The sequence below is a fragment of the Rhinoderma darwinii genome, chromosome 1, assembly GCF_050947455.1.
Source record: "Rhinoderma darwinii isolate aRhiDar2 chromosome 1, aRhiDar2.hap1, whole genome shotgun sequence".
In the NCBI taxonomy this organism is placed as follows: Eukaryota; Metazoa; Chordata; class Amphibia; order Anura; family Rhinodermatidae; genus Rhinoderma; species Rhinoderma darwinii.
The window spans coordinates 107,934,133-107,954,328 of NC_134687.1; the positions used below are offsets into that span (position 1 = coordinate 107,934,133).

The 20,196-nt window shown below is 41.2% G+C and overlaps 1 protein-coding gene across 2 annotated transcripts in view; it reads left to right on the forward strand.

Annotated features, from left to right (window-relative positions):
* Nucleotides 1–20,196, forward strand: part of LOC142753072 (putative ATP-dependent RNA helicase DDX60) — a 178,905-nt gene that overhangs the window by 149,496 nt on the left and 9,213 nt on the right. For both annotated transcript variants that reach the window (XM_075860265.1, XM_075860266.1), the window contains exons 35-37: nt 524–671; nt 6,040–6,182; nt 9,018–9,151. In XM_075860265.1, the coding sequence (XP_075716380.1) occupies nt 524–671; nt 6,040–6,182; nt 9,018–9,151 (425 nt within the window). The remainder of the gene's footprint in view (nt 1–523; nt 672–6,039; nt 6,183–9,017; nt 9,152–20,196) is intronic.

The window sequence follows — 20,196 nt, forward strand, 5'->3', positions numbered from 1 at the left end:
GTCGGCAGGTCCCACCGATATTGCAGGATCGGTTTACAATGTCACAACTCTGAAAGACCACGGGAATGCTTCTATACATTTAACTTCTATTTAGCCTCTTCTTTTACCAGGTCTCTGCTGAGTCTCAAACTCAGGACCTGCTGCATAGTAGCAACAGGCTGAACTGTTGTCTAGGGGAGGATTACTCTGCCTAAAAGCCACAACATTCTTTTTCACAGACATAATCTACTGGTATATAAAGATAAAACTAATCACAATGCAGGTTTCATTTTTCTAAATCAGTTTAAGAAATGAAAGCTGGGCTCAGATTAGTTGTTATGGGCAATAAGGACAGTTTTGCTGTTAGGCAGTTTTGATAGATGAGGCCCATTGTATTCGATCTGGCTGGAGTGTTCCTTTAAAAACTTCTCGATCAGACAAAATTATAGAACGTAATGGCAAGAAAAGTTGATAAATTCTAATAAATAAATAAAAAAATAAATAAAACAGAATTCTGGAATATGCAAACTTTGTTTCGGCACAGGTTTTTCTTGATAAACTTCCAGATGATTTTGCTTCAGTCGTTGAGGAATACAACTGGAAAGTACAAACTGTATTTGGAGACTGTATTCTTGCAGGTTCCAAACTGACAGAAATGGAGAAGGAACACCAGCTACCACTTTCAAAAATCAGTAAGTATTTTCTACAAATGGGAAAAAAAAAACACAATCGATTTCAATATGTAGTAATTTTTTTCCAAAAAGTTAACCATCTTTCAGAAACCGAGTGGGAAAAATAAGTACATTCTATAATTCAGAAACATGTAGTTTATCAGTCCATCACCTCATTTTGGAGGAACTTTGTTTACTCTTCTTTACAACATTGCTTCAGTTCATTGATTTTCGAGGGTATTCATTTATGCACAGCTTAAGGTACCACAACAGAATTTCAAACGGATTAAGGTCTGAACATTGACTTGGTCATCCGAGCACCTTAATTTTTTCTTCTGTAGCCACTCAGATGTTGATTTTCTGGTGTGCTTGGGTTCCTTGTTTCTTACAGCCTAGATAAAGCTGCTGGACTGATGGCCTTACATTTGTCTCAAGAAAATTCTAGTGAAAAGTGGAGTTCATCATTGGCTTAAAGAGACTCTGTCACCACATTATAAGTGCCCCATCTCCTACATAAGGAGATGGGCGCTGTAATGTAGGTGACAGCAGTGCTTTTTAATTAAAAAAACGATCTGTTTTCACCACTTTATTAGCGATTTTAGATTTATGCTAATGAGTTGCTTAATGCCCAAGTGGGCGTGTTTTTACTTTAGACCAAGTGGGCGTTGTACAGAGGAATATATGACGCTGACCAATCAGCGTCCTGCACTCCTCTCCACTAATTTCCTCAGCGCATAGGGATCCTTTTAGTTGTCCAGGAAGACTACAGCTTGTACTGAGGATGTATGAGAGCCAGGTAGACAGCAGCTTGTACGGAGGATGTGTGGGATTTCAGCAGCAGCAGTGGAGGAGGTACACTGGGAGGGGCTTGCCAGCTCTCGGTGGGCGGAGATTGAGTTTATCTCACGAATACAAATGATTTATGAACTCTCTTGGCCTGTGGCAGGACTCATAAAATGCAAATTTTAATATCAGGCAGGAACATTTTCAAAAATTATTATGCAGCCATTCTGACATGGATTTTAAAAGTAGGTCTAGCATGTCATCAGGTCTAAGATTTAACCCCTTAGCGACCACCAATACACCTTTTCACGGCGGTCACTATGGGGCCTTAGGCTAGGCCGTCGCCTTGCTATTTTTTAACATTGTCGCCAAAAAAAGTCATAATAAAAGTTAATCAATAAATCCCATGTAACCCAAAACAGTACCAATCAAAACTATGTCTTGTCTCGCAAAAAATAAGCCCTCATATCACTACATTGACGGAAAAATAAAAAATTACGGCTCTTGGAAAGCGACGATGCAAAAACAAATAATTTTAGTTCAAAAGTGTTTTAAGTCGTAAAACATAAAAAACCTCTACATATGTGGTATTGTTGTAATCATACCGATCCATAGAATAAAGGTAACATGCTATTTACGCCGCACAGTGAAGGGTGTGAATTTAAAATGCATAGAACCATGGCGGAATTTCAGTTTTTTAGTTAATAAAAGTTAATAAAAAAATGATATGTACCCCAAAATGGTGCCATTAAAAAGTACAACTAATCCCGCAAAAAACAAGTCCTCATACAGCTATGTAGACGGAAAAATAAATAGTTATAGCTCTTTGAATGCGACTATAGAAAAACAAAAAAACTTGGTCATTAGGGCCTAAAATAGGCTGGTCACTAAGAGGTTAATAATGTATGTTGTTTATATTGTGAAATCTGGTGATAGATCATCTTTAACCTCTTAACGACCGGCGTATAGTGTTTTTACGTCGGTCGTTTAGGGTAGTTCTTCTGAAGTGTCGGCTTTTCACGTCGGCACTTCAAAAGAACATTCCCTGCATCGTGCGGGGTGCTGCTGATGCCCGTGCTGTTAGTAACTGCCTCGGGCTTCAGGGCAACGATCAGAGACCACTAGCAGGGGTCTCCAATCGTATTTAACCTCTCAGATGCGGCACTCAATGGCAAGTGCCGCATCTGAGTGGTTTGCGAGGGAGGGGGCCGCATCGGAGCGGTTTTCGCGGGGATTGCATAATCTGCCTCTGAAGCCAAGGCTGTTAGCAACAGCCTTGGCTTCAGAGTGTTGAACGGAGACCAATAACAGTGGTCTCCGTTCATGTGATCACTGTGAGAGCCATTCACAGTGATCACAAAATGTAAAGAATGTGTTTCTCCTCCCTGTCTCTCTGTCTCTCCTCACACTTGTTACTTTGTATGAGAAGAGACAGAGAGAATTTTACAGTGACACCGAAGACACTAAATTACTAAAAATCTAATATATATACTTTATATAAACTTCAATTGTATACCTAGGCTAGGCTAGGGTTATCCTTAGGGTTATTCTAGGTTCTATTGTAGGTTCTATTCTAGGTTCTATTCTAGAATTAGTCTAGGGTTAGCCTAGGTTTAGTCTAGGTTTAGCCTAGGGTTTTTGTGTAGCGTACGTGTGTGACGTCTGTGTATTTTGTGTACAAAAAAAAAAAAAAAAAAAAATATATATGTAAAAATTTTTTTTATAGTCAACGTGTTTGTTCGACATCAGTTTTTTGTGAAGCGTGCTTTTGTGACATCTGTGTATTATTGTCTGTGAAAAAAAAAAGTAAAGAAAAAATAATACATTTGTTTGCGTGTGCGTCTGGTTACAGTCTTTGTCGTACGTGTGTGTAATTACAATGGCCCATAGAAGGTTCACGGTGGAAGAGGCATACGCCATGTTAATTTCTGACTCTGATGAAAGCCATACAGAAACCGCGTCCGAGGTAGAAATGTTGTCTAACAGTGATAGCGACGACAGTGATACGCTTTCTGCAAATGCAAGTGTCGCTGCAGAGTCCACAAGCACAGGGCATGCCGCAGAAGTACCACAAAACACGGCCCCTATTCCCTCAGAATATATTTAGTGGGTACCCACAGAGTCATTTTCCCCTAATATCCCAGAATTTATTGCCACACCAGGAATAAATATTAACGTGGAAAATTTTACAGCCCTCGATTTTTTAAAAATATTCATTACAGATGAACTATTGGAGCTGGTTGTCAACCAAACCAATCTGTATGCTCGCCAATTCTTTGCTGAAAAACCAACGTCCTCCTATGCAGTGGCACCCCACAAATACTGGCGAACGTAAACATTTTTGGGGCTAATCCTCAACATGGGGTTAGTGAAAAAGCCCTCAATCCGGTCATATTGGGCAACAAGCCCTACACATGCCACACCTGTTTTTCCAGCCGTTATGACCAGAAGCAGATATGAGGTGCTAATGTGCTTCCTTCATTTTAACGACAATCACCAGCCCCCCCCCGTAGTGATCCAGACCGTGACCACCTGTATAAAATAAGGCCCCTGATAAAAATTTTGGAGGTGTCATTTATGCCGGTGTACAACCCCGAAAAAAACCTAGCGGTGGATGAATCGCTCATGAGTTATAAAGGCAGGCTCCGACAGTACATCCCCTCAAAGAGAGCAAAATATGGGGTTAAGATCTACAAGCTCTGTGAGAGCGGTACAGGCTGCACATCCGCCTTTAGAATCTATGAAGGTAAAGACCATGATATTAACCCCCCAGGATGTCCCAGTGAGCTAGGATGCAGTGGCAAATTAGTCTGGGACTTGATGCAGCCTTTGCTGAATAAGGGTTATCAGTTATACACTGATAACTTCTATACCAGCATCCCCTTGTACAAGCACCTGCATGCCGCTGACATAGGGGCTTGCGGAACAATCCGCAAAACAGAAGTGGCTTGCCACAGGAGCTGGTGAGAAAACGCCTGAGAAGGGGGGAATCAAGTGGTCTTTGCAGTGGAAACCTTCTTGCAATAATGTGTTCATGCTAAGCACTGTTCACACAGACACAAAAGTGACAGTGAGGGAACGTGGTGCCACCATGATAAAGAGGAGCCGGTCTGCATCACCGAGTATAATAAATTCATGGGGGCAGTGAATTTGTCTGACCAGGCTTTACAGCCATACCTGGTGCAAAGAAAATCCCGCGCCTGGTATAAAAATGTGGCCATCCACCTTATTCAGATGGCAACATTAGTGAGGCCTCATCTAGAATATGCAGTCCAGTTCTGGGCTCCAGTTCATAGAAAGGATGCCCTGGAGTTGGAAAAAATACAAAGAAGAGCAACGAAGCTAATAAGGGGCATGGAGAATCTAAGTTATGAGGAAAGATTGAAAGAATTAAACCTATTTAGCCTTGAGAAAAGACGACTAAGGGGGGACATGATTAACTTATATAAATATATGAATGGCGCATACAAAAAATATGGTGAAATCCTGTTCCATTTTTTTGGCCCAAGTTTGGACAAATTCTGTAAAAAGTGTGAAGGGTTAAAACGGAACCGCTAGAAATAGACTTTAGAGTGTCTAGTTTGTAGAACACAATGCTTTTTACCATTATTTATTGGACTTCAAGTCCATTACCCATACTTTATTACCATGGTGTAAAAAACTAAATTAAGACATTTTAGTGCGCAATTGAAAAAAGGGGCACCTGTGTTTTATTCTATATTTCTGGTCAAAACAAATAAACTACACCTGCAAGTCAGGTGTCCTTATGATCAAGATAAATGAAAAAATATATTTCAATACATTTATATGATACAATTACTTTTATTTTCAAACTGTTACATTTTAAATGATGAAAAATCAAAATGTTTCTTTTTTTTCTCTTTCCACGGCTATAAAAAAAGTAACAAAAATGTTACCTATACATATATACCACAAAAAGGAAGCACTACATGTCCCAAGAAAACAGTGCACAATTCACATCGATACATAAAATACATACAGAGTTATACTGCGTTACATCTGTGAATAGCAAAACTGCGAAAATTGCTCTGGTCACTAAGGTTTAAAACACCTTCGGTATTAAGGGGTTAAGGCCAACATTGTCTGTGTCCTTAATGGGTTAAAGAGGTGTTAAAGAAGTACCTAAAGTATTAAATTCAAGCCCCCTTAGAGCATGTAAATAAACACGCAAAAAAACGTTTTCACTGCCTTACTGAATGTGGAAAGTTTATTAATTGAAGTTACAGGCCTGAAGCCTGCTCTGCACCAGTGTCCCCACTTTCTATCCTCAGGATGTGGACAGCAGTTTGGATCCATATAAGTGCCTATGACATGGCTGCACCAGAGCAATGAGTAGGTGTTGTTATGGGGTGGAGTAACTGAAGACTTTGGGTCTGTAATTTGTATGAATGATACCACCTACCATTTTTCCTCAAAATATTTAATGTGAAGTAAAATTGCATTTATGTAATGAATTTGGCAATTCTCTTTTTACTTCCTGGTGTCTTTAAATAATGTAGTTGGGTAGCACAGTAAGATGATATCTTCATGTTTATTTCAATGTATATTTCTATTAACATTTGTTTGATCCACTGTCTATAATTAGAATTTTCAGGTAAAGAGTGTATGGATTCGGGATTGGTGGATCACCTGATGTCATGCTGTGAAGGAAGAAGTGCTATCACCCCTTTCGCATGTCTCTCAGGAAATACAGATCATGACTTGATGAATATGAGGAGCCTCAGTAGTGTAAGTAATAGAAAGAATTTGGAACGCACCCGTAAAATGTCAATGACGTTTATATACACATAACTATGGGGAAAGGCTTCAGTTCTGTATGAGCCCAGCTTCTTACGGTACTGTCACTTGTCATAAGCTTTTGCAATACCATTTTCTTTTGACTTTTATTCTGGTCATGGGTGTACACAGACGTAGAGCCCCATATCCAAACCTAGAATGGGCCTCATCTGCAAAATGGATAAAATATATACAGTCGGGCCCAGAAGTATTTGGATAGTGACACAATTTCCATTATTTAGCCTCTGTCCTGTACCACAATGGGTTTGAAATAAAGCAGAGAGATAGGAGAGCAGGATGTTCTCTTCTCTATATGTGCAATGTATGGCAGACATAATAGCAGTTAGGCGCTGCCACTAGCTTAGGTAAAACTGAGATTAAGGCCGGATTCACACGAGAGTGTGCGTTTTGCGCGCGCAAAAGGTCCGCAAAAGCTCAGTGGGTCAGCAGCATATGATGCGTGGCTGCGTGATTTTCGCGCAGCCGCCATCATTATAACACTCTGTTTTTATGTTTGTAAACAGAAAAGCACGTGGTGCTTTTCTGTTTTCATTCATTCATTTTAGGGCATGACCACACGTGGCGGAATTTCACTTAAATTCCGCTGCGGACACTCCGCAGCGTTAATCCGCAGCGGAGCCGTTTGTCCATTGACTTACACTTTAATTTAGCAGTGTTCGTTTAGACGAGGCGTAAAATTCCGCTGCGGAGCATAGGCTGCGGAGCGGAATTTGGTGTCCGCAGCATGCTCTGTCTGTTGCGGAGCAGTGGCGGACTCATGGCGGAATTTCTCCATTGACTTCAATGGAGATTCAAAGTTCCGCAATGAAGTCCGCAGCTGTCATGCACATGTCATGTGTGCTGCGGATGCGTCTTGCTTTTTTGCCATGACATTTCTTCATTCTGGCTGGACCTATGTATTTCTAGGTCTACAGCCAGACTGAGGAAGTCAATGGGGCTCCCGTAATTACGGGAGCATTGCTAGGAGACGTCAGTAAATAGTCACTGTCCAGGGTGCTGAAAGAGTTAAGCGATCGGCAGTAACTGTTTCTGCACCCGGGACAGTGACTACCGATCCCAATATAGATGTATCTGTAAAAAAAAATGAAGTTCGTACTTACCGAGAACTCCCTGCTTCTGTCTCCAGTCCGGCCTCCCAGGATGACGTTTGAGTCTAAGTGACGGCTGCAGCCAATCACAGGCCAAGCACAGGCTGCAGCGGTCACATGGACTGGCGCGTCATCCAGGGAGGTCGGGCTGGATGCCGAAAGAGGGACGCGTCACCAAGACAACGGCCGGTAAGTATGAAATTCGTTCACTTTCACTAGGGAAAGTGCTGTCCCTTCTCTCTATCCTGCACTGATAGGGAGAAGGGAAGCACTTTTCCCGCAGTCCGCAGCAGCTAGTCCGCATCAATTTTCTGCACATTTTGTGCAGATCCGCAGCCGTAATCCGCAACCCGGATTAGGTGCGGCATTGATGCGGACAGTTGCGGAGGAAATCCGCCACGTGTGGTCATGCCCTTACTGCTGTTGCGCGAATCACGTGCGGCACCCAGATGTGCTTTCGTGTGCCGAGCATGATTTGCACGCACCCATTGACTTCAATGGGTGCGTGCAGTGCGAAACACGGACACATATAGGACATGTCATGAGTTTCACGCAGCGGTCATACGCTGCGTGAAATTCACTGACAGTCTGAACGTCCCCATTCAGTAACATAGGTCCGTGCGTCGCGCGTGAAAATCACGCGCGTAGCATGGACGTATTATACGTTTGTCTGAATAAGCCCTAAGAGATAGAGGCTGCAGAGGGGAAAACTGCTAAAAATGAAGAATACAAGTCATATAATGCCAGAAATAGTGTTATTCCTCATGTATACACACAGCTTATTCTAAGGTACACTTTAAATTGTTCACACGACGTGTATTCGATGCGTTTTTGACGTATTTTACACGCCGAAAAGTGCATCAAAAACACATGCTTTAAGCTCCCCATTGACATCAATAGGAAAGCGCATTGTTAGTGCATACAAAGTGTTTTTTTTTTTACACGTGCATGAAAAAAAAGAAGCGTCAGGTCAATTCTTTGGCGAAAACACGCACACTTCCCATAGTGAATGGGAGTCCTAAATACGTGTCAAAAAAACACGTAAAAAACACCTGTATTTTAAAAAGCGCTTTACAAAAATGCTAGCGTTTTTGACACGTTTACACGTTGGTTTTTTTGAGCGCCCTGTTGAACAAGGCCTAAGTATTAAAAATAAACCTTATATTATAATTCTGTTAGTTTGTTCAATTCCTTTTGAACCTGTGAAAATGGAGGCACTATGAAAAAAAAATGACTGCAAATCCTAAACGGTTATAGGGATTTTCCCAGTAAGAACATTTCGACTGCTGGGCCCCCCATCGATCACGAGAAAGCGTGTCCTCAAAATGAATGGAGCAGTGTATGAGCTTGCGCACTACCGCTCCGTTCACTGTCTATGGGACTGATGGAGATAGCTGAGCGAGGTAATCGACTTGCTTCATCAGCTCCATAGACAGTAAATGGAGCGCATGCTCGGCCACCACTCCATTCACACATCCGTATCCGCGTTCTCATTTTCAGTGGCTTTCCTAGCGGTCGGACTCCCAATGATCAGACATTTATCACCTCTCCTGTGGATATGTAATTAATGTTGTTTATGGGAAATTGTTTAGGGGGACTGATACTTTGAATACATAGTAGAAAATAAGGGATGTCTTATTTATTTTTCAATTTTAAATGGTATCTGATATTCCAACAGCTCATGATGCAAACAGCTCACATTCCTGAGACACAAATTCCACTGTTATCCTTTAAGGAAAAAAGATACCTTAACTCTTATGCCTTGGATTTCTTTAAACACGGCTGCATGGATGCCATTGTGGAAGATAATGGGTATGTTTTGCACGATACTTTACTCCTATAGGAGGATACAGCTACATGTTATCGTATATGTTTGTATTAATACAATAATTAAAGAAAAAATGGATGAATAACAAACACTAGTCCTATTGATCAAAACGTATTTATCAAAAGAAAAAGTGGCAGTGTTACCCAAAGCAACCAATCAGACCACGCTTTTATTTCTTAAACTGCTCTGGACAAATGGAAGCTGCACTGTGATTGGTTGCTATGAGCATCAATGACAGTTTTTCCTTTAGACAGTTTTAATAAATAAGGCCTGTTGGTGCAAATTTACTAATACAGTCTAAGGTTTAGGCAGCGTAAATTTAGACAAGGCAGTCAGAGGATGCATCAAATTTATCAAAGTGGTGCATAATGTATGATAATTTTGGAGCATCTTGGCTAGACATATTTTCTTTTCCTTATACCAGCTATTAGTTGGCTTAGCTTATGCCGATTTTTGGCGCGTGGGGTTTAATTTTAAGCCACGCCTGTTCTTTGTGCTAGACCATGTCTTCTTTACAGTTAAGTTATGAAAAGCGTCTCGAAAAAAGTGTCTAAAAGAGTTAATCAATGTGGCGCACAGCACATACGCCTGAATTCTGCCTCAATTTGAATAGTAAGGGTCAGTTCACTGAGTTTTTGACGCGGAAACCACGTCGGAAAACGCGCCAAAAGACGGACGAAAATGCCTCCCATTGATTTCAATGGGAGGCGAAGGCGTTTTTTTTCCGCTAGCGGAAAAAGAAGGGACATGCCCTATCTTCGGCCGTTTACGTGTCTCACCTCCCATTGACATCAATGGGAGGCAGAGAAAGCATATTTCGCTGCGTTTTCGCTTGCGTCTCAAGATTCTAAACCGAATTTTGAGGCAGATTTTCTGCCTGCAAAATACTCAGTGTGAACCCAGCCTAAGGCCTCATGCACACGAATGTATTTTTGTCCTCCCGTAAATACTGGCGTAAATACGGGTCCTTGGTCACACGTATTCGACCCGTATTGCACCACTATTTACGGACCCGTGCCCGTAAATACGGGTCCGGTGTCACCAGTATTCCACCCATATTTACGGGCACGTTTTCGCTGCAAGATTGCACTGCAGTAATCGGCAGCCCCTTCTCTCTATCAGTGCAGGATAGAGAGAAGGGGCAGCTCTTTCCGCAGAAAAAGTAAAAGAATTTCATACTTACCGGCCGTTGTCTTGGTGACGCGTCCCTCTGTTAACATCCAGTCCGACCTCCCTGGATGATGCGGCAGACCATGTGACTGCTGCAGCCTGTGATTAGCTGCAGCGGTCACATGGGCTGAAACGTCATCCCGGGAGGCCAGACTAGAGGAAGAAACAGGGAGTTCTGGGTAAGTATGAACTTCTATTTTTTTAACAGGTTGATCTATATTGTCATTGTTAGTCACTGTTCAGGGTGCTGAAAGAGTTACTGCCGATCAGTTAACTCTTTCAGCACCCTGGACAGTGACTATTCCCTGACGTCGCCTAGCAACGCTCCCGTAATTACGGGTGCACACACGTAGTCACCCGTAATTACAGGAGCTCCATAGACTTCTATGGGCCTGCCCGTGCCGTTACTATGGCCTGAAATAGGACATGTTCTATATTTTTTAACGGCACGGGCACCTTCCCATAAGCATACGGGGAGGTACCCGCGGCCAATAGAAGTCTATGGGCCCGTAATTACGGGCCGTAATTACGGCCCGTAATTACGGGCGTTTTTACGTTCGTGTGCATGGGGCCTTAATCTGCCCCACTGTTTTTATTATTGACAAATGTAAAAAGTTAAATATTTAAGGTACCCACCTTCAATGGATTAAAGCAGTAGTTTACGGCCATGTTCACACGATAGATTTTGGTGCGTGTCCTGTTGCGAAATTCATGTGAAAACTGCCCCCAAACAGCTTTGATTTAAATGGGAAACCACCCCTTCGTTCATAAGGCGTGGAACTTTCCACATGTGAAATTGAAAATTATCGGGGGAAAAAAAGAGACGTCCCTTTTTGACCCGATATTCGCTTGAAAACGTCATTGTGTAGATACATGTGCGGTAGACACGTGCAGATGAAACTGCAGATTCACAGCAGAAATCTGAGTATCAGCCTTGGATTACTTACGTAGATTCTCTTGCAAATCCACATCAGATTTTTCTACTTCAAAAATCCGTCGTGTGAACATACCCCAAGAGATTATAAAAGAGGCTATTGACTTTAACCCCTTAATGACCGCCGATACGTCTTTTTACGGCGGTCATTAGTGGGCTTTATTCTAGAGCGCCGCCAAACTACGTCGCTGCATTAGAATAAAGTAAACAGAGCAGGGAGCCGTGAAATCTCCCTGCTCTCAGCTGCCAGAAGCAGCTGAGGGCTGGGAGCGTCCCTGCTCTGCCGGGTGAGATCGATATTAGTATCGATCTCACCTGTTTAACCCTTCAGATGCGGTGCACAATAGCGAGCACCGCATCTGAATGGTTTTGGAGAGAGGGAGGGAGCTCCCTCTCATCTCACTGACACCCGGCGATAAAATCGCCGAGTGTCTGTGTCTTCTATGGCAGCCGGGGGTCTAATAAAGACCCCCAGGTCTGCCTGCAGCGAATGCCTGCTAGATCATGCCGCAGGCATGACCTAGCAGATGCCTGTCCGTTTTAAACGGACAGGCAGTAATACACTGCAATACAAAAGTATTGCAGTGTATTATAATAGCGATCGGAGGATAGGGAAGTCCCCTAGTGGGACTAGTAAAAAAGTAAAAAAAAGTTTAATAAAGTTAATTAAAAAAAAAAGTGAAAAAAAAAAAATGAAAAACCCAGCTTTTCCCCTTACAAAATGCTTTACTATTAAAAAAAACTACAATAAAGCAAAAAAGTTACACATATTTGGTATCGCCGCGTCCGTAACGACCCCGACTATAAAGCTGTTACATTATTTAACCCGCACTGTGAACGCCGTAAAAAATAAAATAAAAAACAATGGAAAAATTGCTGTTTTCTGTTAATCCTGACTTTAAAAAAATGTGATAGAAAGTGATCAAAAAGTCGCATCTACTCTCAAATGGTACCAATAAAAACTGCAAGTCGTCCCGCAAAAAACAAGACCTTATACAGCTATGCCGACGCAAAAATAAAAAAGTTACAGCTCTTCGAATGTGACAATGGAAAAATGTAAAAAATGGCTTGGACATTAGGGCCCAGAATGCCAGCAGGGGGAAGGGGTTAATTATATCTGTCCAGTTTCTACTTTTATTTACTGGGTAGAATAGCACAAAAGACTACACTATTTTATCTGCCAAAAACAATGGTATCTATCTGGTATCTACTCCTTGTCTTCCCTTTTTTTATAAGGGTATGTGCACACACAAAATCAAAAACTTCTGAAAATACGGAGCTGTTTTCAAGGGAAACAGCTCCTGATTTTCAGACGTTTTTAAGCCACTCACGTTTTTTGCTGCGTTTTTTTACAGCCGTTTTTGGAGCTGTTTTTCTATAGTGTCAATGAAAAACGGCTCCAAAAACGGCTCAAGAAGTGACATGCACTGCTTTTTCGTGGCCATTTTTTTACACGCCCGTTTTTCAAAATACGCCCCGTCGGAACAAAACGCTGTATCTCCCATTAAAATCAATGGGCAGATGTTTGGAGGCGTTCTGCTTCCGATTTTTCAGACATTTTTCAACCGTTTACGGTCCGAAAAACGGTTGAAAATAAGCCGTATGAACATATCCTAACTCAAAAAGGACAAAACCAAATTCCTCATTTTTCCCATCTTATTTAACCCTCTTATCTGAACCATCAAACACAGTTGGCTCCTTTCTTTCTCTAGTCTCGCAAGCTCAGTCTCAGGATAACCTTTGATTCTATCCTGTTCTTCAGACCACACATTTATGCCCAAAGGGTGTATTTACATGGGCAGGTTTTGTGACATGTTTTTGTTGTGATTATCGCTGCAAAAAATGCTGCGGCTATGCAAATTTTCCAAAATTGCACCATGGTTGCCACGATTTTGCACAAGTGTGGCGTTTTTTGAAAAAAATCTTCAAAACCTGCCCATGTGAAATACACCCTTACTCCTCCTTACTACCTCCTCCCACCTCCAAATTTCTCAAATCCACTTCAAACTTCCTCAACCTTCTTTCCTCAACCTTCAATAAAAATGCTCATACATGTCCTTATCCATATCCCGCCTAGACTACAACAACATCCTTCTCTGTGGCCTCCCTTCTGACGCTCTTGCGTCCAATTCATCATCAACTCTGCTGCCCTGTTAATCTGCCTCTCCTTTCTGCCAGTCTCTTCGCTGGCTATTGGCTAGTGCATTTATTTCAAAATACTGACAGTGACATACAAGGCTGTCCACAAACTGTCCCCTCAATACATCTCTGCCCTAATCTCCCTATACCTCCCCACATGTAACCTCCAGTCCTCCAAGAGCTTCTTCTCTACTTTCCTCTTGTCTTCTCCCAAGTTCTGTGAATGGGATTTGAGAACAGGTTTACCCAAATAGAGATATCTGGTTACAGTGAGATGTAGATAAAAGTCAGATAAGAGATCAAGCCCACTGTTTTTACCATACAAAATTATATAAATTGTAACTCAGAGTCAATAATATATCTAATTGAATGTACCGATTGCAAGTTGAAATATGCCGGGTGCACTAGCCGCAAATTAAAAACCCGTATACTCGAACATCTCAGTTACATTAGAAATACCAATATTATTAATATATCCAATGCAGCAAGGCATTTTATCCAACACCACAAAAGATCAACAAATACGTTCGCCTGCTATGCAATCGAAAAAAATTCACAGATCTAAAAGAGGGGGAGATGTAAAACACAAAATGCATCAAAGGGAAGCTTATTGGATTTTCCGATTAAACACCAGAGTACCACACGGCCTTAATCTAAAAAAAGAGCTTATGTTTCTTTACTAACACAACGTATAATATTAACAACGAAATATGAGTATTCATATAATACACACAAAATATTATTCAATTATAATTCAATTTCTCATATTTAATACCTAATAACTATCAACCTACATACATGTCCGAAAACGAAGGGCGATATATCCTCTAATGAAATTAACCTGTAGGACGATAAAGAACATGAAGGGCTATATATATATATATATATATATATATATATATATATATATATATATATATTTATTTATTTTTTCTTTTCCAATGAAAATAATTTGCAGGATCATATAGAACATAATCAAGATTTTCAGGGTTTTTCTCCTTTTCTGACAAGATTATACACATGTTGTTTAATCATAATTTAATTCTGTTTTAACCAGTCACGTATATATTTTGAAATTCCAACAAGATAACCATTTAGATAATATATACATGCCTTTTTAGCCTTTCCCACACATTGTTCCTCAACCACCTAAACACCCTTTCATGTGTCTAGTTTTTTCTTTTTTCCCCATACTCAGCCATCATACACATTACACTGACTATGTGCGACTAAACGAAACAAGCGATTTCTATGCACACACCTGTTTTCTAATTTTTTCAAAACATACCATCAGCTCCCACACACAATGTGTATATAAACGAAGGAGCTTACCTTTTTCTCACGAATACAATAAGTATTAACTTACAACATCGATATAAAAAGTTCAAAATACTTACCAATCAGATGAATCCCGGTCCTTTGATCAAATGAAGGCGGGCAACAAAGAACTGACGCTTGCGTCTCAACGGGGAACTCCTCCTGAAACGCAATCAAATAAACAGGTGTCATCCCGGATATATAAAATTCCACATTCGCAGTCAGTATTCACAGAGCCATGATTAAGAACGCAGGCGGCGTTCGAAACGCGTAGGCCGTTCACCCCTCTCAAATATCTTGGCAATACAGGACATCAATATTTCTTTAGCATATTTCTTCCATGGATCGCTATTTTAACAATTTAAATTAAAACTTGGAAAAAGCTTCCTTTTATACTCTTTCATCAGCGCTGGATCTACCCCCCCCCCCTTCGTTTTTGTCTACTATTTCCGTGTGCCGACACGAAGACCCGTGCGCAGAGATCAAACTACCCATGTCTGAATAAGGTGAGCTGGAGGCATCCATTCTTCTTTTTTGTATTCCACACATCGGTTCTTTCCTCACGTGCACACCTCAAACATCATTAACAAAGGATCAGAAATAAGCACTTTTCATGTATATAACGAATATATGTTCCCTGTGTTATTCCAAGAGTCAATATATATTATTACTATCAAAGAAAAACGCAAATACTACACATTGTGTTCAGAAATATCGAGGCTTTTCATTCATTTTTTTCTATTGGTTTTAAAACTCACGCATACCAGAATTTCTCCGGTGTAAAAACCTGAAACATAGACAACTGTTCACACTAGTTAATAAAATGAATCAAGATATTCAATTGACCAGATCCGAAATGGCCGCGAAAGTCTTCGGTAACTCGGAAACGTCTGTTGAATGTAACCATACCATCAAGGACATGTTTCAAAATATGGAAAGGTTTCTAAATCAAGAAGCAAAAATATGGTGGGACATGACGACCCTAAGAAACTACTTATCCAAAGAAATGATACCTAGAGGGTTAAGAATTCGCAAAATACCCACTTTTAACTATTCGGCAGAGTTTAATCTTAAATGGAATGAAACCCTTTCTGAATGTTCTTTAAAACTTATGCACTTGATTACTAACGAAGAAGAGACAAAATTGAAAGAACTCGAGATTAACATCGCAGAGATCAAGTCACAAATTGATGCTATACCCAGCTCACCTGACATAACACTAATGGACACACGAACGACACAATCTATTGAAAAACGTAACAAACTCATAGCAGAAACGAAGAAAAGAAAATTCCAAAGAGACTTAAGAGACTACAAAGAAAACAAAGTTTATGACTGGAACAAAAGGGAAGCAAATCGCAACAGATTACGCCCTATTCTAAAAAACCATAACCGTTACAATAAATACCGAGATCCTCAAAATAAAGTAAGCTTCAGCTCTACAGACTTGGATTCTACGGATGGTCTTTCTGAAGACGAGAACATTATTTTTCCACCCTCCAGAAATAACTATAGACACAATAATACAACAATCATGTCAAAAATCGCGGTAGGAGGGGCGGCAGAAAACACAAACGAAATGGTCCAAGATCACAGCCGCCGCCTCCGATCCCGCAAGTTCCACCAATAAATCTCAATGTAGTCAATCTATCTTCCACATCTCTTACGGAAACACAAATAGAAGCACTGTCCCTAGGTCTCAATTTTGCGCCCAGTAACAATTTCAACCCTTTTCATACATTACTGGACATAAACAAATTTGTACGTAACTTAACCATAAAACGACATTTCTTAATTCCACAAGTAATAAATAATGAGCCTATGATAGTTACTGATACAGCAAATGTACCTTCCATGTCCGTTAACCTTGAAGATAATGTTGAAGCATTAAGTACACAACATGATCACATCAATACATTTTCTTTTCAAGAATTAAAAACATTAGTCTGCCTCGAGACCTTAAGTTCGGAAACATCATCACAGACCACATGTACAGCTACCAACTTCTCAACCACCAACCCTCAGTTTTATCCTAAAACATCCAGAACCGAATCGATGGATCAATTTCAACTACTGGTGAAAAAGAGCTACAAGAGTTATCAGACAAAATAAAGGAAAACACAGTCGAATCAAACATCTCTAGCCGACTGAAAAATGCTGTTAAACTACTCAAAGAAAATAAAGACATAACCATTAAAAACTCAGACAAAGGAGGAGCAATTGTAATAATGAACAAAAAAGACTACCAACAGGCCATACTGGACCTGTTATTGGATAAAGACACTTACATTCATCTGGACGTCAATCCAACTGAAAAGATTCAACTCCTAATGAAATTGTTACTAACTGAAGGTTTTACTCAAGGTTTTCTTACCCAGAAACAATTCAATTACATCTATATAGAGAACGCCATTACTCCGATCATACACGCGCTACCAAAAATCCACAAAAACATTTCTCCTCCACCCATGCGGCCCATAGTGTCAGGCATAGGGTCGTTATTGGAAAAACTATCTGAATGGTTGGACTCTTTACTACAGCCTCTTGCCCAAAAATCACCAGGATTTTTGAAAGACACTAGAGATGTACTCTGTGCGTTCCAACAAAAAATCTGGAAAAACAACTTTACTTGGCTTACTTGTGATGTCATTTCACTGTACACGTCAATCCCACACCAAGTTGCACATGATGCACTAAAATACCATTTGGATACCTACAGTACATATAGTCCAGATTTCCAGAAATATATCCTGGACATACTGATGTTTCTCCTTTTACACAACTACTTTCAATTTGATGGAAAGTATTTTTTGCAAATAGCAGGAGTTTCAATGGGAGCTAAATTCTCCCCATCAATTGCCAATCTCGTTATGTCCTGGTGGGAACAAAAATTAATCTTTTCAGCAATTAATCCGTATGATAACAATTTGGAATGGTATGGCAGGTATATCGACGACCTTCTATTTATATGGAAGGGAGACGTTAATACTATCCTGCCATTCATCAAGTTCCTTAATAACAACGATTACAATCTAAGATTCACCCATTATAACAACAAAAATTCTATCACATTTTTAGACTTAGATTTAAAAGGTGAAACCGATAAAATTATCGAAACAAAAACCCACAGAAAACCTTCAAGCGGAAACACAATACTGCATGCAAACAGTCATCATCTTAAACAGACCATCAAATCCATACCAGTAGGAGAAATGTATCGGGCAAAGAGGAATTGCACCTCATACTCTCAATATACAAAAGAAAAAGATCAAATTCAAGAGAGATTGTCTAACAGAGGATTTCCAAAATGGTCCGTCAGACAAGCGGACAACATTACATCAAAAACGAATAGGGCCGATCTACTTAAACAGTCAAATACATGCAAAAACCAACACGAATAAACCAACACTCATCCTCCAACAAAGCAATCAATTTTCACAAATAAAACAGATTGTTAACAAGTACTTACCTATACTCATGGAGGATGACAGCTTAAGGACCATTCTGAAGGAGGGATGCAATATAGTAGCGAGGAAGGCTCCATCCTTAGGAAACATCTTGTCCCCATCTCTTTTTTCTTCTGCAGAACCCAAAACAACGTGGTTAGAAAATAAAGGTTTCTACAAATGCGGACAGCATCCGTGCAAAGTTTGTACATATACCCTCACTTCCAAAACCTTTTCAAACTCAAAATATTCCGAAATTTTTACCATACAAAATTATATCAATTGTAACTCAGAGTCAATAATATATCTAATTGAATGTACCGATTGCAAGTTGAAATATGTCGGGTGCACTAGACGCAAATTAAAATCTGTATACTCGAACATCTCAGTTACATTAGAAATACCAATATTATTAATATATCCAATGCAGCAAGGCATTTTATCCAACACCACAAAAGATCAACAAATACGTTCGCCTGCTATGCAATCGAAAAAATTCACAGATCTAAAAGAGGGGGAGATGTAAAACACAAAATGCATTAAAGGGAAGCTTATTGGATTTTCCGATTAAACACCAGAGTACCACACGGCCTTAATCTAAAAAAAGAGCTTATGTTTCTTTACTAACACAACGTATAATATTAACAACGAAATATGAGTATTCATATAATACACACAAAATATTATTCAATTATAATTCAATTTCTCATATTTAATACCTAATAACTATCAACCTACATACATGTCCGAAAACGAAGGGCGATATATCCTCTAATGAAATTAACCTGTAGGACTATAAAGAACATGAAGGGCTATATATATATATATTTTTCTTTTCCAATGAAAATAATTTGTAGGATCATATAGAACAGGGGACTCAAGCACGCGGCCCGCGGGCCGCATTCGGGCCCTGGGGCTGTCATCTGCGGCCCGCGGGACACAGAGCCGCTAGTATCGGCTCTGCTTCGAGACTCTGGAATTCCCTGACATCGCTCTCCACATATGAACAGCGATGTCTGGGGCTTCCCCAGAGCTGGAGTCCCGAGCAGAGCGCTGGTGTCGGCTCTGCTCCGGGACTCTGTGGAATTCCCTGACATCGCTGCCCATATATGGACAGTGTGTCAGGGTCTTGCCCAGAGCGGAGCAGAGCGCTGGTGTCGGCTCTGCTCCTGGACTCTGTGGAATTCCCTGACATCGCTGTCCACATATGAACAGCGATGTCTGGGGCTTCCCCAGAGCCGGAGTCCCGAGCAGAGCGTTGGTGTCGGCTCTGCTCCGGGACTCTGTGGAATACCCTGACATCGCTGCCCATATATGGACAGTGTGTCAGGGTCTTCCCCAGAGCGGAGTCCCGGGCAGAGCGCTATTATCGGCTCTGCTCCGGGACTCTGGGGAAGCCTCTGACATCGCTGTCCATACATCGACAATGATGTCAGGGGCTTCCCCAGAGCAGGAGTCCCAGTGATGTCAGGAGCACAGCTGGAGTCCCAGGAAGAGCCTACTAGCGCTCTGCCTGGGACTCCAGCTCTGGGCAAGCCCCTGACATCACTGGGGCAGCCTCTACAGAGGGCACTGGGGCAGCCTCTACAGAGGGGACTGGGGCAGCTTCTACAGAGGGCACTGGGGCATCCTCTACAGAGGGCACTTTGGCAGCCTCTACAGAGGGCACTTTGGCAGCCTCTACAGAGGGCACTTTGGCAGCCTCTACAGAGGGCACTTTGGCAGCCTCTACAGAGGGCACTTTGGCAGCCTCTACAGAGGGCACTTTGGCAGCCTCTACAGAGGGCACTTTGGCAGCCTCTACAGAGGGCACTGTGGCAGCCTCTACAGAGGGCACTGTGGCAGCCTCTACAGAGGGCACTGTGGCAGCCTCTACAGAGGGCACTGTGGCGTTATCTACAAGTGGGTGTGTGACAGTATCTGAAGAGGACACTGGCATTATCTAGGGGTGTGTTGCATTATCTACAGAGGGCACTGTGGCCTTATCTACAGCGGGCACTGTGGCCTTATCTACAGCGGGCAC